The sequence below is a fragment of the Manihot esculenta genome, chromosome 9 (assembly GCF_001659605.2).
Source record: "Manihot esculenta cultivar AM560-2 chromosome 9, M.esculenta_v8, whole genome shotgun sequence".
Classification (NCBI taxonomy): Eukaryota; Viridiplantae; Streptophyta; class Magnoliopsida; order Malpighiales; family Euphorbiaceae; genus Manihot; species Manihot esculenta.
Window position 1 is genome coordinate 34954674 of NC_035169.2, and position 24897 is coordinate 34979570.

At 36.6% G+C, this 24897-nt stretch overlaps 3 protein-coding genes and 1 pseudogene across 6 annotated transcripts; 2 read left to right on the plus strand and 2 right to left on the minus strand.

Annotated features, from left to right (window-relative positions):
- Positions 1 to 786: 786 nt before the first annotated feature.
- Positions 787 to 2256, plus strand: LOC110622292 (annotated as a pseudogene).
- Positions 2257 to 3998: 1742 nt separating this feature from the next.
- LOC110623100 (mediator of RNA polymerase II transcription subunit 14) lies at positions 3999 to 14039 on the plus strand. 3 transcript variants are annotated; one of them, XM_021767983.2, is made up of 8 exons: positions 3999 to 4452; positions 6166 to 7227; positions 7485 to 7582; positions 7952 to 8126; positions 8258 to 9277; positions 9393 to 10409; positions 11530 to 12611; positions 12803 to 14039. In XM_021767983.2, exons 1-8 carry the CDS (start codon positions 4243 to 4245, stop codon positions 13605 to 13607), a joined length of 5469 nt encoding a protein of 1822 aa, XP_021623675.1. In that variant the 5' UTR covers positions 3999 to 4242; the 3' UTR covers positions 13608 to 14039. The 3 variants fall into 3 exon arrangements, with proteins under 3 accessions (XP_021623675.1, XP_021623674.1, XP_043816187.1); XM_021767982.2 differs by having other exon boundaries at positions 4000 to 4452; positions 8258 to 9281; positions 9388 to 10409; XM_043960252.1 differs by lacking the exon at positions 3999 to 4452 and adding an exon at positions 4473 to 5996 and having other exon boundaries at positions 8258 to 9281; positions 9388 to 10409.
- Positions 14040 to 14303: 264 nt separating this feature from the next.
- On the minus strand, positions 14304 to 17228 carry LOC110622208 (pentatricopeptide repeat-containing protein At3g04750, mitochondrial). The gene has a single exon (XM_021766639.2). The coding sequence runs from the start codon at positions 16722 to 16724 to the stop codon at positions 14760 to 14762; it is 1965 nt and encodes a 654-aa protein (XP_021622331.1). The 5' UTR covers positions 16725 to 17228; the 3' UTR covers positions 14304 to 14759.
- A 1421-nt stretch (positions 17229 to 18649) lies between these two features.
- Positions 18650 to 24703, minus strand: LOC110623620 (transcription factor UNE12). Of its 2 annotated transcripts, none has more exons than XM_021768621.2 (7): positions 24032 to 24703; positions 23358 to 23471; positions 21466 to 21585; positions 20798 to 20863; positions 20341 to 20406; positions 19588 to 19665; positions 18650 to 19354 (listed from the first exon to the last, which is right to left on the minus strand). In XM_021768621.2, the coding sequence occupies exons 1-7, from the start codon at positions 24341 to 24343 to the stop codon at positions 19286 to 19288; spliced, it is 825 nt and encodes a 274-aa protein (XP_021624313.1). In that variant the 5' UTR covers positions 24344 to 24703; the 3' UTR covers positions 18650 to 19285. The 2 variants fall into 2 exon arrangements, with proteins under 2 accessions (XP_021624313.1, XP_021624311.1); XM_021768619.2 differs by having other exon boundaries at positions 18650 to 19338; positions 24032 to 24699.
- Between the last annotated feature and the right edge of the window lie 194 nt (positions 24704 to 24897).

Genomic DNA, 24897 nt, shown 5'->3' on the forward strand with positions numbered 1-24897 from the left:
AAAGGCATAATCAACACTTTTCATTAATGCTTAAAATTTCAATCAAACATTATTACATCTCATCGCAATTATTTTCTATTCTCATTTCAATTAAACTATACAAGTTATTATGATTAACTCCACAATTAAAAAAATTATTATTATGTTACTATATATTAATTGATTTGTTTTATATATTATAATAAATTTATTTCTAACGTAATTTTTTTTCAAAAAAAGAATATACCCCTTAATTAATAAGGTCGCACAACTCAACCATCAGCTATGGGTATCAAAGTGGGGCCGGGTCACATGGGGTGCACCCAGCCCTCGATATTGATCAAACGGTGGAGGAATGTTACCGGGGAATCATTGGGTGGATGATGACCGTGGGATCAGGAGTCACGGTCTTCAATAAGGGCAGCTAAGCAGTGTCCGAAGCTTGTCCCCAAAATATAAGGACAATTTCCTTTATTTTGCTGTTCATGTGACAAACACACTTAGCTGCCCATGTCTAATTTCGTGCACTCAGATTCCTTGCATCTCCCCCTTCTCACTCTCTCTTTAGCCTCCCTGCGCCCCCTCCAACCAGAATTTTCTTTTTTTTTTTTTTCCATATTTATCATTTAATTAATTTAAGTTCATATTAAATAAATTATATTCACCCATAAATTTTACTTTTTTAGTTATATATATACATAAATATAATAAGAATTAAAATAGAGTCCGTAGTTTGCACGCGCTACGAGGGATATTGAAGGTGGGTGTCCTTGTTTTACCCTTCCTTAGACAATGTCCTGCAATCACCAACTTTCCATCTATATAATAACTAAGAATTTCCTTTAGTATTGTCACATATTTTCTTTTCTTCTTCTTCTTCGCTAACCGAGAGTATAACCTCGCCGGAAAAACAAGAACTCGGCAGCTGTAATCTCAACCTTTCTCCGCCTAATATTAGCATCTCTATAGAGGGAAAAGTTGAGTCATTGGTATAGAAAAACTTCTATTCAAGATTTGGAAAAGAGATCGAAATTCTAACAATGGCGTTTCAAAGAGATGGTGATGATCTTAATCTTGAGGCTACAGAGCTCAGATTAGGCCTTCCGGGCACCACCAAAGATTCCGAAAAGCAAACGCTTGCTGCAACTGCTAACTGCAACAAGAGATCTTTGCTCGACATGAATGAGGAATCTGCAGGCTCAAGGACGAACAACTCTAATGTCTCTTACAATAAAAAAGACGACCAAGAAACTGCTCCTCCCACCAAGTAAGCCTTCGCCTTCTTCTTCTTCTGCATTTTTAGGGTTTTTTTCCTGGTTTGGCTTCATGGGCTAATAGCTATTTGTTGATTTGTTATGTGTAGGGCACAAGTGGTAGGGTGGCCACCAATTAGATCTTACCGGAAAAATGTCTTCAACCAAAGAAAGCGGAGGCTGAGGCTGCCGGAACTGGAATTTACGTTAAAGTTAGCATGGATGGTGCTCCTTATCTTAGAAAGATCGACTTGAAGGTTTACAAGCGTTATCCAGAGCTCCTCAAGGCCTTAGAAGACATGTTCAAGTTCAAAGTTGGTAAGTATGTCCTTAATCAGTAAAATTTCTAAAATTAAAAAGGATTAATGAAAAGTAATTAAAAATAATAAATTTTCAGGTGAATATTCTGAGAGGGAAGGCTACAATGGATCAGATTATGCACCTACATATGAAGACAAAGATGGTGATTGGATGTTGGTTGGAGATGTTCCATGGGAGTAAGTTCCATTTCTCTTAGATCTTACACTTGATTAATCTCCTTCTGCAAAATTAGTATTCAGTATATAATTTTTTTTTAAATTTTATTTTCTTGAATGTGTACAGTATGTTCATGAATTCCTGCAAGAGACTGAGAATCATGAAAGGGTCAGAAGCTAGAGGATTGGGTTGTGCTGTGTAAATTGAAAGCTCCTGAGAAGATCATGATGTTCATCTTCATGACGAAGAAATGGCTTTTTTTAACCAGGGTTCTACTCGAAGAAAGCCTGGATTTTTTTTCCCGGAAATTAGAAGAAAAAGAAAAAAAAGAAGGCTCTTGATCTTGTTCTTTTTTTTTTGTTTTTTTTTTTCAACTTGTGGGAATACAAGGTGAAAATATTAAAGAATTTTTAGAAGATCACAGATCTGCATGTATAGTATATTTTTGCTTCTAATTTATTACATGTACAAAAGAATGAGTGATGTATATGTAAATCTTCAAAAAAGTTTTTTCATGCAGAAATGAAATAATTGAATTCTGTTTACACATAGTATAGCATAACATAAATAAATATACATATATATATATTTTCTTTCTTAATTTCCTGTTATGAAATCATTTCAAATCAAATCAAGCCAGCTGGTAGATAATTGTTATTTTAAACATAGTAAGTGATAGGCTAATTACAAAGAAATAGCTGATAGCAATGACAAGATAAGATCACATAGAAAATAAGATAAGATAATATGTTAAAAATTCGATAAAATGATAACAATATTTCATAATTTTAAAAATCAGGATGAAATTTTTATAAATTATGTTTAGATTTAAACTTTTGGATTATATTGTCAAGATATAAAAAAATATTTAGTTTATTTTTAATCTTACTTTATATTTTATTCAGTGATCATGTAGTATCTATTATTTACATTTTTAAAAAATTATATATTTTTATGAGAAAGAGTACGGTACTATAGTTTATTTGCATAAAAAGTTTTATAGAATTAATGGCAATAGGAAAAACTAGGTTAAGTTACATGCATGATAAGTTATATATATTTATTAGAACTAACCCATAGATCAAGGGTCAGCTTTTGGGCTATACTTTGCCTTCCTTTCCTTACTCCCTCCAAACGTAGTCAATGAAAAGTAAGCAACAGTTAACGTGGTTGATATTTGCAATCTGAGATCATATGGTTACACCCTTACCTAACATCCACGAAGACCTATTACAAGAAAAGTAAAAGCATCTCAAGCTTTCAACTTTCTCTTTAGGTTTTTAAAGAGAGATTTTCTGAATTTTTTTCTTCTAATTTTTGTCAGTTTCATCTAAGAGATTTATATTTTTTAGTAGATTTCTCTTGCCGAAAGGTAAAGATGGCTACGCTTGCAGTTCGGCTAATCCTCCCCCATCCCAGTAGGCTGTAAATATGTATTTTTGTTTGTTGTTTAATGGTTGAAGGCAAATACTGAACTTATGATATTGATTTGCATTTGTTGTGATAGTTGGTCGTTGTGGAAGTGTGATTGCTCCATTTTGTGGCTTTTTTTTTTTGTGCAGGCTTTAGAGAGGCTCATATCCTTCATTTCCCTGGTTTAATTTGGCGTAGAGGTGTAGAATGTCTGCTGGTAACATCTTAATAGACACAAAACAGTTTTGGAAGGCGTGAGAGAGATGCCGAATAGCTCTATTACCTATACTTGTAATCGTTTTAGTAGTGGCTTTCCTTTTCATATGGATTCTAGATTATTCTAGTATTACTTTTCATTTTATGTTACTCCTAACAGTCCAAGTTTCAATATATGAGCCTTGGAGTTTCTCATTTCTCTAACTCTTACATACTAGAGATCCATGGCATGGGAAATAAAAATATATACTTATAGCAAAATCACCTCAGTCAATTTTAAATACACCAGTAATATTTCTTAAGTTTTGATGGTTCGAATTTCTTACTTTTTAGAAAGTTATAGTTTTTTTAAATTTATAAAAAGTCAAAATATATAAATTAAATTAGTTGAACGTGTCAATTTTCTAAAAAATTGAAGTTGATGAATTAACTTATCTTAATCAAATAAGGGTCTAATTAAAAATCTCAATTATATTTTGGCTCAATTTCTAAATAGTTAATTATTTTAAAAAATTAAAAACTAATTAATGTAATTCCAAAAATAAAAAATAAATAGTTTTACTAAATTATATTGACTAAATATGAAAGTGAGCGAAAAGGATGACGTGGCGAATCGGTCTGAGAGTTGGAACGTTTATAGCCTACAATGGGTGCTTTTTACACCAAGGAACAAAGGAGAAGAAGAGGGGGTTAAATTCCGCCTCCAAATCCAATTCCAATCCCTCGCGTCATTATTTTCTTTTTCCTACTCAATAACTCCACCATACAGAGCCCCTTCCTTCTTTCTTCTCTCCCCTCTTATACCCAAACCCTAGATTCTAACAATTTCCATATGCAGATCTGATAACGGACTAATCTTCCCATTAAAGGCCCTAACTTTGGGACTTTTAACGACGGGATTAATATGGCCGAGTTAGGGCAACAAACGGTCGACTTCTCCACTCTCGTCAGTCGTGCCGCCGAGGAATCTTTCCTCTCCTTGAAAGAGCTGGTTGACAAATCCAAATCTTCTGACCAATCGGATTCCGATAAGAAGCTTAGCCTCTTGAAGTACTTGGTTAAGACCCAGCAACGTATGCTCAGACTTAATGTCCTTGCTAAGTGGTGCCAACAGGTCAGTGGTTGAGGCAGCTGTGTACCCCAATGAGAACCGCTAACTCTGAATTCAGGGTTATATTTTGTTTTACACCTTGACCGAGTCTGTTTCATTATATTGGAAATTTTGTGTTCCTGTAGTTCTGGGTTAATTGTGGGAAAAGTTTTTGAATTTAGGCTTTTTTTACTTCACGCATTTTTAATTTTTGGGTTGATTGTTCTTGCGGAGTGTTATGAACTTTTAACTTTAATTAGTGGATGGGTAAACCACCATGAACTTTTAACTTTTGGGGATTTTCGGGTTGAGATTCTTTTATGTAGTGTTAAAAATTTGTTGATTTAAACAGCTAACAGAGTGTGCGAGCTGAAACCAACAGGAAGGTGGCCAATTAAGTGAGGGTGTTAGTGAGTTTGAGCTTATTGGGAGAACCTATTAGTTTAGTTGTGAGGAAATATTTCCTCGGAAAATGGCTTAGTTCTGCCTTTTAGTTGCTTACAAGATATTCATTGGAAACTAATTTTGGCTGTTGGCATCTATGAGGTTTTAATATTTTTCAATTTATGGTTCAATAGGATAGTAAACGTATGGAAAAGGTACATTGTGATTGTCACTTGTCGTTGGTGATTGGCTCCAGTCTACTGATTATATGTTTTCCTTGTTAGTTCTTTTCCTTTTCATTGGACTGTGAAAGTTAAAAAATTTTGAATATGACATGAAGTTTTATGATTTCAAAACAACTGTGAAATCTCTTATTTTTCCCTGTACCAGCAGAACATTGTTTATTGTTGATGAATCATCATGAGTGCACCAAACATATTGAAATGTGGAAATGTTTTCTGCAAGATATTTTCTGTGAAATCCAGATCCTTAGAAGAAAACTGTAAATTTGCTTGGTTATTGACGCTGGCAAGATATGAAGAATTGCGAATTTAAATTGTTTATTTTGAAGAAATAGCTTCACATAAGGTCGTGCCACAGAACTAATATGAAGAAGCATAGCAGAGGAGTTGATATCAACCTTGTATTACTTATAATTGGAGAATTGATTACTTGAATTCATCAATCAGAAAACATGTCATTGTAGGAACTAGAATAAGATATAAAACCAACTGAATAAACCAATATGGAGAGTTGAGATGAGATAAATTGGCATTGATCGGTGCTTAAAATTTTATTTGGTTTTTCCTTTGGGCTTCAATCAGTATTTTGTAGCTAAAGTGTTCCTAAATATTTGATGTGGCAATTACTTGTCACATTCATATCATGTTAGTGGCAGCCTTGATAGGATTGTATGTGGAAGCATTGATGGCATTTGTTCACCCCCCATGACATGAGATCACAAATCCATGTCCTTTGTGAATATAGCGGCAATTTGGATGACTGGTTTAGACAAAATAAGACAAATTGCAAGCATAGACATGTTCTGTACTTGTCAATGTCTACTTTTGTACAGTCTTAGACATTGCCTTGAATATCTGGAGAAGTAACAAAAATTTAGGAGAAAAGTCAACTTTCTATTCTATTAACGGTCTTTCCCAAATCAAATGCACCAGAACAGCACGGTAAACTGCAAGCTCCCTGTTTGTCAACTTTGTTTTGGATTTTGATAAGTAATACATCGTTTAATGGAGTTTGAAGTTTGGTTCAAATTTACTTTTTTTGCTTAAAAATATTATTTATGAAGTCAAATTTCATGTAGAAGTGAGGCATTCAAGTTCTTTTGTTCTTCAGGTTCCGTTGATACAGTATTGTCAGCAACTCCAGTCTACCCTATCAAGTCATGAGGCATGTTTTACCCAAACTGCAGATTCATTGTTTTTCTTGCATGAGGGGCTACAACAAGCTCGGGCACCTATCTATGATGTTCCATCCGCTATAGAAGTCCTCCTTACTGGATCTTATCAGCGTTTGCCAAAATGCATTGAAGATGTAGGTATGCAAAGCACATTAACTGAGGAGCAGCAGAAGCCAGCTCTGAAGAAGTTGGACACACTTGTGCGTTCTAAGCTACTTGAAGTTACACTCCCAAAGGAAATATCAGAGGTGAAAATTTCTGATGGTACAGCACTACTTCGTGTGAATGGTGAATTTAAGGTATTAGTGACACTTGGTTACCGAGGGCACCTATCAATGTGGAGGATATTGCATTTAGAGTTGCTTGTTGGTGAGAGAAGTGGACCTGTGAAACTGGAAGAACTGCGACGGCATGCTTTGGGAGATGATTTAGAGCGTAGAATGGCAGGGGCAGAAAATCCATTCATGATACTATATTCAGTTCTCCATGAGCTTTGCATTTCACTCATTATGGATACTGTCATAAGGCAAGTACAAGTACTTCGTCAAGGAAGATGGAAAGATGCTATTCGGTTTGAGCTCATATCTGATGGGAGTAGTGGATCTACACAACTAAACCAAGATGGAGAAACTGATTCAGCAGGTCTACGAACACCTGGATTGAAAATTGTATACTGGCTAGATTTGGATAAAAACTCTGGTACATCTGATTCAGGGACATGCCCATTTATAAAAATTGAACCAGGATCAGATCTGCAGATAAAGTGTGTCCATAGCACATTTGTTATAGATCCAATTAATGGTAGAGAGGCAGAATTTTCCCTGGACCAAAGTTGCATTGATGTTGAAAAGTTGCTGTTAAGAACTATATGTTGTAATAGATATACTCGCCTACTTGAAATTCAGAAAGAGTTGGGGAAAAATGCTCAAGTCTTTCGTGCTGCTGGTGATGTTGTGCTTCAGTCCCACATGGAGGAACCTGATGTTGACTCCAAAAAGGTTGGTTCACATTTATTATGCGGTTGCTTGTGCACAAGTTCTTAATAGTTCTCTGTAGGAACTATTTCATCATGATGGGTGAAGAAATCTAATCTTTAATATATTTAATTTCTTATATTCCTACTTTATATTTAAGACTAGACTCTTTGTTAACTGAATTATCCAGTTTGAGAGATGAACCTGTAAGTGCTTTAGTGAAATATTACTAAACTTCATGATCTCATGTTGTTCACGCCTCCTGAAATTTGTGTCTGCAGAAAGAAATTAAAAATGATGGCAGAGAATATGAGGGGCAGGAAGCACTACTTGTTCGTGCCTATGGCTCATCATTTTTTACACTTGGAATAAACATAAGGTAATTACCTCCTCCCCCAATCCATAATCAGCACTGAAATATTTTGAAAATTCTTGCATCATTAATATTAGATTAGTAACAAAGTGGCAATTAGATTGCACTGTCTGTAGAATTAGAGCATTAAAAACATAAAACTCATTGGTTTTACTTGTACTTTTTATCATCTATCATTGTCCATCTTTAGAATTCAAATTCCTGTCCATTATGGTTATCTGTCTCAAAGATTGAAAAATACATCGTTTGCTCTTGGGTAAAAAGCACATACAAAGAAATAGTTATTTCTCTTTTATATTTCATGATGCATGAGGACACACTTTTACCTTTTACCTTTATGATTAATTACCCAAATTTTTTATATTGGATGTGCAGGACTGGCCGCTTTCTTCTCAGATCATCCCAAAGTATGCTCTCTCCTGCTACGTTGGTAGAATATGAAGAAGCTTTAAATCAAGGAAGTATGACTGCTGCTGAAGTTTTTATCAACTTGAGAAGCAAAAGCATTTTGCATTTATTTGCATCTATTGGTAGATTTCTTGGCCTTGAGGTAAATGTTTATACCCACCTCTCCACATCTTTCTTTTAATTCAAATGTGAACATTTTAGATGGAATATGGATTATGATACTACATAGAAAGGCTATCAGTTTGTCATAAGGCTCTGATGTGTAATTTTCAGGTATATGAACAAGGTTTCACCATTGTAAAAATGCCTAAAACCCTTTTGAGTGGTTCAACCATGTTGATAATGGGGTTCCCAGATTGTGGGAATTTATATTTTCTGCATGTGCAACTGGATAAAGATTTCAAACCTCTGTTCAAGTTGCTGGAGACTCAGGCTGATCCTTCTGCGAAAAGTCATTCTTTTAATGATTCTAATCATGTGATGCGTATAAAGAAAGTTGATGTTAGCCAGATGCAGATATTTGAAGATGAGTTGAATCTAAGTCTACTTGACTCGGGAAAATTGACTGGCTGTTTGCCAGCTGGAGGTTCCAGTCAGACCTCTGAACACGGCCTTCTTTCTGAATTCAGTCTTGAAGGTCCTATGCAAATTGCAGGATGTCCTCCATCAAGTTTTTCATCTGTTGTTGATGAAATATTTGAACATGAGAAAGGGGCAGCAGCACCTTCATTCCCTCTTCAGAATCTTACATCTTACAATGCATCTCCTGCTTCTCGTTTTGGCTCTGTTCCAATGAATCTTCACACTGCTAAAGCTGGAACTCCCTCTCCTAAGTGGGAAGGAGGTCTTCAGGTATCTCAGATGAACAATGTTGTAAAAGTTTCAAATGTAGCTTCCCATTATAATGGTTCGCTGTATCCGTCAAACAATGTGAAGGGCCCAATGCACTCCAATTCATATAGTTCGCTATCTTCTGGTTTAGGAAGGGGCACTACTGTAAAAAAGTTATCAGCTTCAAAATCTGATCAGGATTTGGCTTCTCTTAGATCTCCCCATTCTGTAGAAGTTGGTTCTAGTTCCTCAGTGGATGAAGATCATTTGAGGCTGCTGAATGATACTTCAATGGACGCCCTATCAGGAAGTAGATCATCCCGACTATTATCTCCATCCCAGTCAACTGGCTCTCGAGCCTCTACTCCTGGTGGAAAACACAGTGGACTGAGAAGCTCCCCCACTGGGCCTCTAGCTGGTTCAGTTAGAGGCACTGGATCAAGCTCATTAGCCACAACTCCCGTATGTAAGATACTTTCTCCAAGTTATTCTATTTTTATACTTTCTCTAAGTTTATCCGATTTTTGCCTTACATTAAAATATTTGACTTAAAATAATTGCTTTCTTTTCAGCTCAGGCAGCAGGAGACACTGCAGTTTTTCATGGCTCTGGTCATAATGTTTCCAAACCTGATAAAAATCCAAGAAAACGAACGGTTTCAGATATGTTGAATTTGATTCCATCACTCCAAGATACTGATTCCAAGGCAGGATTTTCTAAGAGGAAGAAGACGTCAGAATCAGCTCTCTCTCAGCAGCATTCATCACAGATGCTTTTAGCATCAGAAATGATGTTTAAAAATGAGGGATACAGTTATGGAAATCTAATAGCTGAAGCAAATAAGGGGAATGCACCTTCAAACATTTATGTCTCAGCTCTTCTACACGTGGTTAGGCATTGTTCAGTTTGTATTAAGCATGCCAGATTAACTAGCCAGATGGATGCTCTGGAAATTCCATACGTGGAGGAGGTTGGACTAAGAAATGCATCCTCAAATATATGGTTCCGACTTCCATTTGCCCGAGGTGATTCATGCCAGCATATTTGCTTGCGGCTTGGCAGACCAGGAAGCATGTATTGGGATGTCAAAATAAATGATCAACACTTTCGAGATTTATGGGAGCTTCAGAAGGGCAGCAGTACAACACCTTGGGGCTCTGGAGTTCGCATTGCCAATACATCTGATGTGGACTCCCATATCCGTTATGATCCAGAGGGTGTTGTTCTGAGTTATCAGTCTGTTGAGGCTGATAGCATAAAGAAGCTAGTGGCAGATATTCGAAGGCTTTCTAATGCTAGAATGTTTGCCCTTGGAATGCGTAAGATCCTTGGAGTAAGACCGGACGAGAAATCAGATGAAAATAGTGCAAACTCTGATGTTAAATTGCCAGCTGGGTGTAAAAGTGGTGTTGAGGCAACTGATAAGCTATCAGAACAGATGAGGAGGGCATTTAAAATAGAGGCAGTTGGGCTAATGAGTTTGTGGTTTAGTTTTGGTTCTGGTGTACTTGCTCGCTTTGTTGTTGAGTGGGAATCAGGTAAAGAGGGATGCACAATGCATGTTTCTCCTGACCAACTATGGCCACATACTAAGGTGAGTGACTTATTTATCCTGGTATTTTATTCTTCTGTCTTTTTTTTTCCTGATTTTTTTTCCTATTATCATCATAGCATTTAATAGAGATCCAAATCATGAATTTAAATCCTAATTTTGCAAATTGAGGTCGGTCAAAATGAATAAAATTTTTTTGTACAAATTCCCAAGATCAATTAGGAAGGCATACGACCATGTGAAACAAGCATTACACATGAAAGCATGAAATATTGAATAAAAATATTCTCGCTTAGTCTACTATGATAATGCAATATCATTACCTGGCCCCTTTACCATAGTTTTAAGAGTAAAATACTTATAAGACGTAATATGATGGAAACTACTTGGCTATACTGGGTGTATTACATGAAACCAATAAATGACTGACATGTCCAGATGTGTATAGAGCACTTGGGGACATGGCAATCATTCATTAGCAAAGTTTAAACAACTCAAAGTGCATGTCTCTTATCCATTAATTTGGTCTGATACACCTGGGAAACACTGTTAAAATTCATGGTTGATGCTTATATAGACAGGTGAGTGAAGAGTGTTATTTTCCCTTTAATTTTCATTTCATGGTCTTGAGGAAGGCTTTCTGTTTTTAAAATTTTTTTAACAACTCACACAAATATGCAAGAGAATAGGTTTAATCTGAACACACTGTATTTCTTCTATTTTTAGTGGCCTAGTATTGAACACACCTTCTTTTCCTGTGTTTTCTTTTTTCCTGTCCATTTCTTTACAGTTTAGAATTTGCCACTGCTAAAGCTGTAGCTGTCGTTGATAGTATTTGTAACATTTTTATTCCAAGTGATTTTATGCTCTCAGTTAAGCAGTGCAAATTCAGTTGACTATGTTTTGTGGTGAATGGGAAGTAAATTTGGAATTTTATGATCTCCTTTGCTTTCTTGAGGCCCTAATTTAAAAGGTGGTATCATTTTCCTTTTCCAATTTAGATTTCGATGTACTTGATCAATAAGGCCCGAGTTTTTTGGTGTTGCCTGGGTGTTGTTGATCTAGTGCCTTCCTTTTTTGAATGGTGGAGTGGTTGTTTGATATTGCTTTTGCTATTATAAGGACATGACGTTATACATCTGGACTTTGATATTCTGTGCAGTTTCTGGAAGATTTTATAAATGGTGCTGAAGTTGCATCCCTTTTGGATTGCATTCGTCTCACTGCAGGACCATTGCATGCTCTGGCAGCTGCTACCCGTCCTGCACGAGCTGGTCCTGCTCCAGGGGTTCCTGGGGTAACTTCAGCTATTGCTTCTATGCCGAAACAAGCAGGGTATGTGCAATCCCAGGGAGTTTTGGGTAGCAGTTCTGCTAACAATGTTAGTCAGCCAACTTCTGTCCCTGTAGGGAATGCTGTTGCATCTAGTGGTACTGTTCCGATGGGAAATATTAGTCTCCATGGTTCTGCAATGTTAGCTGGTGCTGGTCGAGGGGGCCCTGGCATTGTTCCTAGTTCATTGTTGCCAATTGATGTTTCCGTTGTCTTACGTGGGCCATACTGGATTCGAATAATTTATCGCAAGCATTTTGCAGTTGATATGAGATGCTTTGCTGGAGATCAGGTTTGGCTGCAGCCAGCAACACCACCTAAGGAAGGCCCAAAAGTTGGAGGTTCACTGCCTTGTCCACAATTTCGTCCTTTCATAATGGAGCATGTTGCCCAAGAATTGAATGGATTAGATCCGGGCTTCACTGGTGGTCAACAGACAGCTGGGCTAGCTAATTCAAACCCCTCAAATCCAGGTTCAGGTTCTCAATTATCAGGTGCTAATGGAAATAGAGTTAACTTGCCTAGTTCTGCAGTACTTTCTAGGGCAGCTACCCAAGTTGCTGCTCTAAATCGTGTTGGAAATGCAGTTCCAGGATCTTCAAATTTGGCTGTTGTGAGCTCAGGATTGCCTATACGGAGACCCCCTGGTGCTGGTGTTCCTGCTCATGTGAGAGGAGAACTAAATACAGCCATTATTGGTCTTGGTGATGATGGAGGGTATGGAGGTGGCTGGGTTCCTCTTGTAGCTCTTAAGAAGGTTCTAAGGGGTATTCTCAAGTATCTTGGAGTGCTTTGGCTATTTGCCCAGTTACCAGATCTTCTAAAAGAGATCCTAGGATCAATCTTGAAGGACAATGAAGGCGCACTCTTGAATTTGGACCAGGAACAGCCAGCCTTGCGCTTCTTTGTGGGGTAAGATTGTGGGAAAATTTTTGTTTATAGTTTTAATTTTCTCCCTCTATTAGTTTTTTTCTTAAAATAAAAAAAAGAGAGATCAGTTATTTGTGGGGTCCTGCTGCCTGTCATTAATCACTTGCGTGCTTGAATGTATCACAAATATTTGAAGGCATTAACATGCTTGCAACATCTTATTCTTTTCGCAGAGGTTATGTATTTGCTGTAAGTGTCCACAGAGTTCAACTTCTTCTTCAAGTTCTCAGTGTTAAGCGTTTTCATCATCAGCAGCAGCAACAACAGCAACAGAACTCCGCTACTTCTCAAGAAGAATTAACTCAATCAGAAATAGGAGAGATATGCGACTATTTCAGTCGCCGTGTAGCATCAGAACCTTATGATGCATCTCGTGTTGCATCATTCATTACCCTTCTCACCTTGCCAATATCAGTGCTGCGAGAATTTCTAAAATTGATTGCATGGAAGAAAGGGTTGACTCAGGTGCAAGGTGGAGAAATAGCTCCTGGACAAAAACCTCGTATTGAATTGTGCCTTGAAAATCATGCTGGGATTAATGAGAATGACAACTCTGAGAATTCATCTGCAGCTAAAAGCAATATTCATTATGATCGGCCCCATAGTTGTGTTGATTTTGCACTCACTGTCGTTCTTGATCCTGCTCATATACCTCATGTTAATGCTGCTGGTGGTGCTGCTTGGTTGCCATATTGTGTCTCGGTGAGGTTGAGATATTCATTCGGGGAAAACACTAATGTAACTTTCCTTGGAATGGAAGGAAGCCATGGAGGCCGAGCTTGCTGGCTGCGTGTTGATGACTGGGAAAAATGTAAACAGAGGGTGATTCGAACTGTGGAAATAAATGGATGTTCAACTGGAGATGTTACACAAGGAAGGTTGAAAATGGTTGCAGATAGCGTGCAAAGAACACTACATTTATGCCTCCAAGGGTTAAGAGATGGCAGTGGAGTTGCTGCAAGTTCTGGAGCAGCATGAATGAATTCCTTTTCTGCGGGTAGAAATAGATCATTGAAATAGTTAAAGGTCGATTTTGTTTTAATCATATTTGGGTTTTGTGTAGATTTACGAGCGTGGCCTTGTCCATTTCTAGGTTCTGACAATTTTGCTGATGAAGAAACTGGCAGTTAGGGACTGGGAGGAGGGGAATCTGGGAATTCGTAATAACAATTTCTCGGGCAGTTTGTGGAGGGTTGAAGATATATCCTGGGCCTGTCTTATATTATTGGTATTTAGCTAATATAATCCTCTAATGAGTGGGTAGGATGTAGAATAATCTTGAAGATAAGGGTAATGATTGTAGCTGTGGTTTTCCTTTGTACAGAAATCACACTTTGCTGAGTGGACAAACTTTGTAAAAAAGAAAAAATCAAGATGCCTAAGGTTGTTATACCTGGTATTTTTCTTCAAGTTCTTGGTGTTAAATAAATGTGGACCTTGGGTTCTGGATTCAATAGATAGGCTCTAGATGCTTAAGAGTTTAATTTTGTTCCACTTATTTATTGGCGGTTTCGATTTCAATTTAAGTCGGATCGGCTTGGTTTTATGCAAAATCTATAGCATGTTTTTAAATTATGAGCAAAAATATAAAATTGCAATAATAAGAAATTTTATAGTTTTTAGATATTGTACGGTGGATACCACTTTAAGTAGCATGGCTATTAAGTAGTATGCTAAGCAAGACAACTGAAAATTGAAATATATTAAGTAGGTCAAAGGAAATACTGGCCTTTTGAAACCAAGAAGGAATGTACAAACGGCAACGTATAATTTAAATCCTTTTATCTAGCAGAATATAATATGTACCTCGATTTAGGGCAATGTCTCTTAATCACCCCTTCAACACATTTGTTTTATGATCTATCGTCTATCGAAATGAAATGGGTGGCAGGGTATCTTATTGTCCGAATAAAACTAGTATCTCGTATACAACATAAGGTGATGGCTCGCACTTTCAGCAACTAATTCCATTTCATGCTACTAAAGCAGAACTTAACTGTGGTTCCCATTACTTCCCTGCGCAGCCAAGTTCTCACCCGAAAAAATAATGCTTCTTGAACATATTCGTGCATTTCAGCTGAAACAACATGGAATGGATTGTCATAAGAGGCCTAAAGAACAATAGCTGTGTCAACATGTTTCCTGTAATGGATGCATAGATTCCACTAGCACATCAGCCCCTAACTTAAGTTCACTTGACAAACAATTCAAAATGAACTTTACCTCCATCCATCTTGGGTGCCACTTATCCGCAGCCACAAAATCGTGAATAACTCCATCAATAACCACACTACTGCAACCAGCGGTCTTCTTCACCCCTCTGCTTTCCATGGTCTCTCTGATCTTGTCAGAATAACTCCACCTTCCATTAGCAGCATATATGTTAGATAGCAACATGTACCCACCCTCTTCCTCAGGTTCTAATTTTAGCAACTCTGACAAAGCTCTCTCACCCATTTCCATGTCTCCCTGAACTCGACAAGCATTTAGTATTGACCCCCAGATAGATCGACTCGGTTTCACGGGCATCATTTCAATGACATCTATAGCCTCAGCCAACCTACCTGATCGCCCTAAAAGATCCACCAAACATCCATAGTGCTCAATTCTTGGTTCAATACCATACTCTTTCATACAATTGAATATCTTAAGCCCTTGGTCTATAAGTCCGCTGTGACTACAAGCTGCAAGAACAGACACAAAAGTCACCTCATTTGGCGTTACATCTTCTTGCATTTCAGAAAACAGCTCCAGTGCTTTCCTTCCATAGCCATGAAAAGCAAATCCTGTGATCATTGTTGTCCATACCATGACATCCTTTTCAATAATTTCCCTGAAAACCAAGAAAGCCTTTTCAACACTTCCACACTTGCAATACATGTCAATCAATGCTGAACCCAAAAACGCATCTATTTTAATGCGTACTCTAGTTACCCAGCCATGTGCCCACCTCCCAAGATCCAGAGCTCCAATTTCTGCAGCAGCAGAGATCAAGCTAATCATAGTGACATTGTCAGGTGAAACATTTTCCACCCGCATTTCATTGAACAAGTTTCTTATCATTGTAAAATCACCTTGACAGGCATATCCAGCGATTAAAGAATTCCAAGACACAAGATCCCTGCTAGGCATTTGATTAAAAAATCTACGTGCAAGCTCCAATTTACCTGCCTTGGCACATCCTGCAATTATGGTGTTCCATGAAACAATATCCTTTTCTGTCAATGCAGAAAATGCCCTCTGGGCAAGAACCAACTCTTGGCACTTGATATACATATCCACAAGAGCATTACCCAATATCAAATTTGATGAAGTAATGGACTTCCTTCTTTCTATCCATGCATGAATAGCCTTCCCAAATCGTGCCTCTTTCAATTGCCCACAAGAAACAAGCAGACCTAACATAGTAAACTCATCAGATTTAAGGCCTAAAGCTATCATTTCATGAAGCAGTTGTACAGCTTCTAAACCATATCCTTTTTTGGCATAACCATCAATCATAATGTTGAAGGAAACAACATCAGGAACTAACATCTGCTCAAATAGCTGATTTGCAAGCCAAAATAATCCATTTTCTAAGTACATCTTAATGAGGGAATTTTGCATATATCTGTAGGTTGTCAAACCCAGAGCAATGGCATGGCAATGTATTTGCTTCACTTCCAATACATGTTTAGCAGCATGGAGTAGATTAAGGAGTGTGTGCTTATCTGGGTCAATGCCAGAACTCAGCATAGAATTATATACAACAAAAGATTGATTAGTTGCAAAAGACAGGGCAGAAATCATGGTGTTGTAAATATAAAGGTTGGGATTAGGAGTAAAATGATTAAAAAGAAGTAAGGCCATGTCTAAATTCTCAGGGTGTGAAATTGCTGAGAAAAAAATGAGTCTACTCATGGGAAATGTTTGACCAATCAGATTGCTTCTCATCATCTGTCCCAAAATCTGTTTGAAATGATCTCTGGTATTGCTTTTCTCAAGCAAAACAAGAGATGGATGATTAAGTTCAAGGGAAACAGTAGGATCCCAGTTGTTCCTCTTACTCCTTGTGGTAGTACTAAGAAATCGAATACCTCGCCAATAACAGTGCATAGTTGCACAAGCACTATGTATAAGCAACAACCACCAGACTGATTTTGAGGACTAGGATTCTTGAGTTTTATATTCCACATAACTTGATCGAAATAATCACTTATAGTATTAAGCAGTTCCCATGGTTCAAAAGACATAAACATTTACCAATCTCGGAGAAAATAAGGAGAGGATCAAATGGCAATGGCATGTACCAGGTTAAAACTTCAAATAAGAACTGCATCTTTGTTGAGATTCAGAAGAAGATGGTATCTTTGTGGCTGGGAAAGAATTGGTATTCCACTGCAAACAGCAGAAAATTCTTTGAATGGTTGAAGAAAACATATAAAATTGTAGCAATCTGTGCCTTTCATGCTTAAACCCTAGGCCCAGCTTGCAGAATCCACCACACGCTGTGCGATCCGAGTTTCTGGACAACGAACCGCGGGACGAATCGGGTCCTTAAATTAGATTGGAATTGAGTTGGATTATTAGCCCAACCCAAATTCAAGTGGTTTCTTTCTTTCATCCTTGTAGTGCTTTATCAGTTGGATTTAATTTTAATTACAATATTAAAATATAAAAATTAAAAATATAAAACATAAAATATACTTTAAAAAAAATATTACAATTATAATTGATATCAAATTGTGTTTGTTATATAAACTTTACCAAATTTTCTATAATTACATTGTTTTCTTTAATAATTTCGTCATATTTCATTAATTGTATAAAATTATAATTCAAAATTTTTATTACCTTAATTATTTGTCAAATTTCCCTAAATATGTTAGTTAAATAACTTAATTAATTAGATCTTTTGACATGTGAATTAAAATTTTTTTATTAAAATTATTAAGATAAATGATTAAATTGAGTTAAATATAAAATTATTGATTTTATTATTTAAAATTTTAAAGTTAAGATATAAATGTAAAAAGTTGTTTAACTTTTTTTTATGAAATAGGGCTTTTGTTTGTGGTTTTTCAGTTTTACATGTTTGGAGACTTTCTAAATCCTACACTCTATCTTGCTACTCCAATTTGGCGAGGGATATTAGGTGGCGATGCGGAGCTAGACTTGAAAGATGCAATTAGCACCCTGAAGAGTGTATCTCCTCCACCCTTATTGGCATCATCTAGTTTGGTGAAGACTCCCTTCCATATTATTGTTGGTAGTTTGATAGGGCTTGAGAGTGACAAGTCTCATAATAACATACCTTCACCTTCATGTTATGGATCTATATAGATCTACGGGTTGCATATGATTTTTTATTTAAGTTTAGGTCTTTCTTTTTAGTAGTTATGGATAATGGTAATTTAGTCTTTTTAGTGAGAGTTTCTCTGACTTTATGGCTCTTATAGTTGGAAAATTGCCTGGCTATCACCGTTTTCAAGCAGCTGGTATTCTAAAAGGAGAACTGTGCAAGTTTTGTCTTACTAAGAGAAGTTTTTGAATACTATAGAGATTTTAGTTATAATTAAATATTACAATAAATCTATTAAATAAAGCTTGTATCCACATAAATTTTTTTTAACCAAAATTTCAGCCAACTTGATAGGTGCTTGATTACCGAACTTTCCAAATCCAAGGATGTAATGGCTATAAAGAAGCATTGCACGAGGCAGTGAAAATGTCATTAGCCCACAAGATCAGTGGTGTGCCCAAATGAGCTGCTAAGGACTGATCATAGGCATCACAAGCTATAAATCTACATATCTCAAAAAAATTATGTTTAATTATATTACTTTTGAATTTTAAACTAAAATTAAATTTGTTAAGTGGACTCAACATTTATAAAAAAAAAATGAAGTAAAAATTTTTTCTTATTTTTTAAAAATAAATAATTATTTTATTAATTGACCCAAAAAAATAACTTAATTAAATTTTAGCTGAAAGTTGAGAGGGTTTGAACTTTATTCCTAATTATTTTTGCCAAAACATGAAGCTTCCAACACTTATAAGACAAGCTACAATAATCTATTTCAACTTGCATACAAAGTTCTTCAAATACATCATACACACAATACCCATCAATCCCTTTTGAAGGGCCCTACGCTGCCACTATCTAAAAGAGAAAATGATAGAGAGAGTTCTCAGTAGTACTAATATTTTTTTGTCAATTCTCCACTAACCCCACCACATATATTGAAAACCAGGAGGACATCAATGGAGCGTTTGAATACTTTGGTTTGCCTTGACCACACATATAAAACCAAGTGCCAGTGATTTTTCTTCCTTGACATGAAAATGACTCCTTTGACAAAACAAGTAAAAAAGATAAGCAACAGTTGCACCGACTGGGATTTGATTTGTTTTTCAACCCAGTTTTGCTGTAACAATGGGACCCAGATGCCTGCTGGGAAAGATTGATAAGCACGTGAAGATGCTTACCCCTTGAGAAGGTTTATGATGGAGTGTTTGATTCAGGCTTGACAATTGATGGTGCATCTGGTGGGTGAGTTAGGAAGATTGCCGACGCAAGTGAGATGGGCATGATGCAAAGTGCCTTGGATTGAAGGAATTGCATAGCAGCACCAATATCTTCTTCCATCAACTTAGCTACTTGTTGCTCAGTTCCATCATTTGACCACTTCTCCCAATCTTGCTGATTTGTCCCTTCCATGCTTTCTCCCTTGAATCACATTAAACTAAAAATTTAAATAAACTGAATCAAATCTGCGCACAAGTGAAATGAATCACATGGACACTTCCATTCATGGGAATTCTTATTTAGACCCAATCTGTCCTAAATACAATATATATGGTGGGACGCATATGTAAAATAAGTGGGATACTCGTGTTTATATCTTGGGTTTATCAGGTTTTGGTAAGTTTTTTCCCACATCTAAAGCATAAGTAACGCATAAGTTCCAATTATTACCTCAGCTGATGGTAATGGAACATCAGCTACAAGCTGAGCCACTGCACCTGCTGCACCCAGTCTGCTCATGCTCAAAACCTGTTTAAGTAATGGTAATTGTTATTAGAACATATTCTATAGCTCTGATCTATTAATGAGATAAAGGAAAGTGAAATAATTTCATTTCAAATACGAGAAGAAATAAGTGCAATAGGATGTTATCCGTTTCTACTCCCTATTCAATAATTGTTAACTGCAGTACTGAGATTCTGACACAAGAGAAGTCATTTTCAGGTCTTCAATTATGTCCGGGGTATTCAATGTGGTAGGGTCCGACCATGATATGGGGGCCTACTAAGACTTTTGAGAACACGTAATGAACGACTTGCTGGAATCAGTTATATCTTTTGGGTGGGCAACAAATTCCATTAATGCTCTAACAACAAGTACCAGAAAGATGCCTTTCTTTTTCTTCTTCTCTCTTATTCCTAGAAACCAAAAATATGACTTCACATTTTTAATGATTTAGGTTTAGATTGTCCTTCTGTTTTCAATTAATCAGCGGGGGTGCCAAGATTCCAACCCTAAACCTTTTGGTTTGAAAGACTCACACCGTGTTATGAACTCAAGCTCGCAAGTGCATGTTCCTTAACTTCCCTTAAATTTAAGGCACTATACAAGGCTAAATCATATATACATTAGCACAGATAAGACAGGAAAACAATCAATCTCTTATTTATTATGAATCTGTTGGGACTTTTAAATTTTTAATACCTTCACTTGGAGCCTTAGAAACTTCACATAATCCACAATTTCATCAAGCATGGCTGCTCTATCTGACTGCACAGGGAATTTGGAATATTAGCATACAAGTAACATCTATTTAAGTAAACATGTAAAATCGATTTGCTGGCTTCGTAAGGAAATTGACAACTTTAGCTTGTAAACTTGTGATGCACAAGAAATGAATGCATGCTAAGGTGCCAGGCCGAAAAAGAATGAAGTTCCAGTGGAAATTACAAATAATAGCAGAAACAATTACAACCAATATATACATAAAGAAAGTGGCCTATATTTCCTGTCAGATCGTCGCAATTTCATAGAGCCATAGTATTCATAAGAACCATATAAAACTCTACAGGTTATTTCAATTTCACAATCAGCTCATAGGAAAGTCACAGCAAGCAACTACAGCTGAACGCAAAAGTAACTGAATCAAGGATATGCAAACCTTGTTGGCAGTAGGAACTAACTCCTGCAAAGCCTTCATTCTCTCTGCAATCCTCTCCCTACGTAACTGGACCCAGAAGAAAATAAAAATCAAAAGCTGATATCAGTGACGCAAAAACAGTTGAAATAGTTCTACTCATTCTAAGACTGCAACAATCAAGTACAGATATAGATTTCAAGAATAATCAAGGAATCTTCAAGCAGAGTTCTGATATTGAATCCTATAGCAAGTGGAACTACGAAAAAAATAGTTTTATCCCGGATGTGCACAAAGCACATAGACACCTTGTTCTCTGCCACATGAAACTAAAAACTTTGGAACTTGCAAATTATACATATTCACTGTCTTCCACAGACTACTTCAGTGAAGAAACACCAAACTATAACAACTGTAAGTAAAGAAACATCACATGTTTCAATGACACTGAAGCCATGTTACAAGAGATCACAAGAGATTCTACAAAAGTATAATGCCTGAATCTTTTTCTTTTTCTTTTTCTTTTAACATGAATTGCTGAATAATTGCAAAACCTTCATCATGTTACATGCAAGATGGATACAACTGTGGATTCTTGAGAGATAAGTTATTGCACCATTTTTCGAAGGACTTTTGCTGCAAGAAAAACTCTACATTTTCTGATTCTCTAAATAACCAGAACAAAATTTTACCCGCTCAGCAATACTGTGAGGGTCTGTGGCTTGTCCTCGTCTTGCTCGCACCCTCGGGCGAATGGCAGGTGGCTGTGATACAGCAGAAACTGCTCCTGGTGTTGGCTGACCATGGAATGGCTGCAACAAAATTTAGCAAAAAGAGCTAATCAAACATGCAATGCAGCAAGAAAGAAAAAAGGAGAAAATTATCTATTCAGTAATGTCATAACACTCGTTAAGGATATCAGAGAAATCAGAATTTTGAAAACACAGAACTACCTTTTGTACGCCATTTAAATACAAATGGCCTCCAAACTATTATGTCACACAGTTTTGGGCTTGGGAGATTACGGTTAGTAAAAGTATCTCGTACACAAGAAAAAACACGAAGGGAAGTTTAACTGAAGAAACTCATCCTACCAAAACCGAAGTACTTATCTCCATTCTTAATCATTCATTCACATGTTCACTATCACAAGTCAATTTCATACCTTTCCTTTTCAGTTTTTACTTTGTCCATGAGTTCCCACATTAAGTGAAGGAAGATATCCAATCATCTAACATGCTTGTGGCTTTTTAAATTATAGTACTTATGAATCATAATGGTCACACAAGAAACATACAGATGAAAAACAATTTTTGCATCTCAGGTTCAAATTTCTACCGAACATGGTTTAGAGGAATTTATGAAATGGAGAAAACTATCCCATCATATTATTCAAAATTCAATGTAATTTTTCAAGGAATTAGGCCAAACGAAAAATGCTAAGTCTTTTTTTTTTTTTTCTTTTGCAATTGTCCCATCTAATACCCAAATAATTTTTACTTGTGCCTGAGTATAGCTTACCAATCCATGCCATTATTAACAAATCAGTTCATATATTTTCAAAAATCTATTAAAACGTTCTTATCTTTTCTTTACGATGAAATAGTAATTTCATCTATTTCTGCCGTTAAAAATGTATCAAAAGACCAAATTACCTCCTTCTTCTTCTTCTGTTCCTTCTTTTTCTTCGTAAAAGAATTGGATTTTAAAAATTGGGTTATTGAGAAAGAAGAAATAAAAAAATTAGGGAATTATTAAAGGTAAAATTGAATTTTAAAAATTTTCTCATTCGTTTTTTGTTAAAAAATTTATTTTTTTTTATAAAATATAAGAATGTTTTAAAAGATTTTTGAAAATCCAGATACCGACTTATTAACAATAACAATACTCAAGAGACTAAATAGTAAATCTCTTTTTTTGTTTTGGCACAATGCAAGTAAGAACTTCCTCTCATATCCATTGTTGAGCCTTTGTATCCTTGATGTTTACAATTAGTATTCATAGTTGGTTATTAAAATGGATTCAATGAAAAATTTGATCTCAAAAAATCATGCCAGAAAGGCAGAAACCTGCAAGTTGATTGAAGTAGAAGTCAAACTTTACTTGACTATAGACTCAACGAGGACAGGTGCGTGTGATCACCGCGGGCTACTGCAATCATACTAACCTCGTAGCTATTCACGCAGTGTGTACCAAATTACCCGTATGATTCTACTAATACCGAAAAAGATGACCCACACGTTTCGAAATACTTGCGCATTGCTACTCTCTATGTTAGGATTCTATCTCAAGTCGTTATCCCAAGCTATCTCAAAGCGCGTGAAATGCACAACCAGCCACTATTATCCAAATTCTAAAGTTCCAAGAATAGTAATTAGCATCACCACAATTCACAAAGGCGGAAAAATTTGTCTGTCCCAAAAAAAATAGAAAGAAAGAACATGATGAAGGTGATCCCCTTTGTGATCCTAGCAGAAACCATATGGAATACCAAGAATAGCCTTAGAACATTAGACTATGGGAAACAATCTTAGTAAAGAAGAAGAGGGCATTTTAGGCTTTAGGCCAGAACAACAACTTTTACCTGGTGGAGCTGAGGTGGACCAGGTGGTGGAGGTGGCGGTGTAGGGCGGATTGACTGAGTTTGCAACTGTCCAAACGTTGGGAACAAACTTGCAATGTGAACAGAATCTCTCTCCTGCGAAAAAGAAAAAAAAAAGGAAGAAATAAGACAGTAAAAATCACATATTTTGACCAAACTACCCCTCCTCTAATGCCCCTCGTTTTAGTTTTGGCATATATTAGAATTACCCATCAACAAATACTCCACAATTTCCAATCTTTTCTTTCAAAATTTTACTCTGGTATGATTATGAATTGGTGGCCTGAACAAAAAATTCCCAAGAAAATGATACTGAGTTGAAGGAATAAAGTTAAAAGGAGAGTAGCAAACTCCTGGGCAAAGTAGTGAATGCCAAAACAAGAGCAGTATTTTCCCCTGAAATGGCAGACATTCACATCTGAACAAGTTCAAGCTTCTAAAGAAATACAAAACAGACAGCCCACATGCCAATCCTACCACAAACAAAACCCAAAACATGACAACCCAAATGCTTGTCCTAACACCACCAAAGGGTTTGAATACAAACAAACACATAAATCCACTCAGAACAAACATCAAATAATAGGCAGAGGGAGAAAGCAGACAGCAGATAACAAACAACAGAAACAAAACAAGCTAGAGAGAGAGAGACTTACATTGATTCCAGAAGTTGTAGAAGCATTATTGTTGGTGTGATTATTTTTATCCAAAGCACCACCACCATCTTCTTGTTGCCTCAAGAAGCCATGATGCTCCAAGTTCAGCCCTAAAGGCATCATTCCCATACTATTAGTCCTCAACCCACCAGCAGCAGGAGTCCCCAACTGCAAACCCATCATGGGCATGGTGGATCCCACCACCTCTCCTCCACCGGTGTCACCAGTACCACCACAATAGCCCGGCTGCACTGCCAGGATCTGCTCAAAGAAATCATCTCCTAATCCCTCAGGTGGTGGATTTCCCGCCATGCAAAAGTATTCTATAGAGACAAACACTTGAAGTTTGGTATAATATAAATGGAGTGCTTGGGAGAGTGCAGAGAGTCTCGTTCCCTGTAGGCTGTAGAGACAATGGAATGGAATATAGAGAAGTGGAGGAGGGGATGTTTGGGAAACCCAAGAACAAAGAGTTGTGTTGGTGAATTGGGTGACAGATCCGGAACCCAATAACCCGGAAAGCGAATTGTGGATTCCAAGATGGTTTATGGGAATGGCTGGCCTTTGAAGTTCGTGTTTGGGCAGAGAGAAAGAGAGAGAGGAGTCTGAAAATGCTGCAACTCTTTTTGTTTGTTTTATGGGCTTTCTGCTTTTGGTTCTGACTTTGTGCTGCGAGAGCTTTTAGCTGTGCGTGACATGGCATTCTTTAAGGGATACCCGGGAAAAGTTTTCATTTTCCTTTTTCTATGGAAAATTTCTCGCCTATTTAATAGATATTTTTTAATTTAAATTTATATGTGTCTAAATTTATATGTGTTTAATTGATTTTATTACAGAATTTATAATTTATTATTTTTAAATAACAC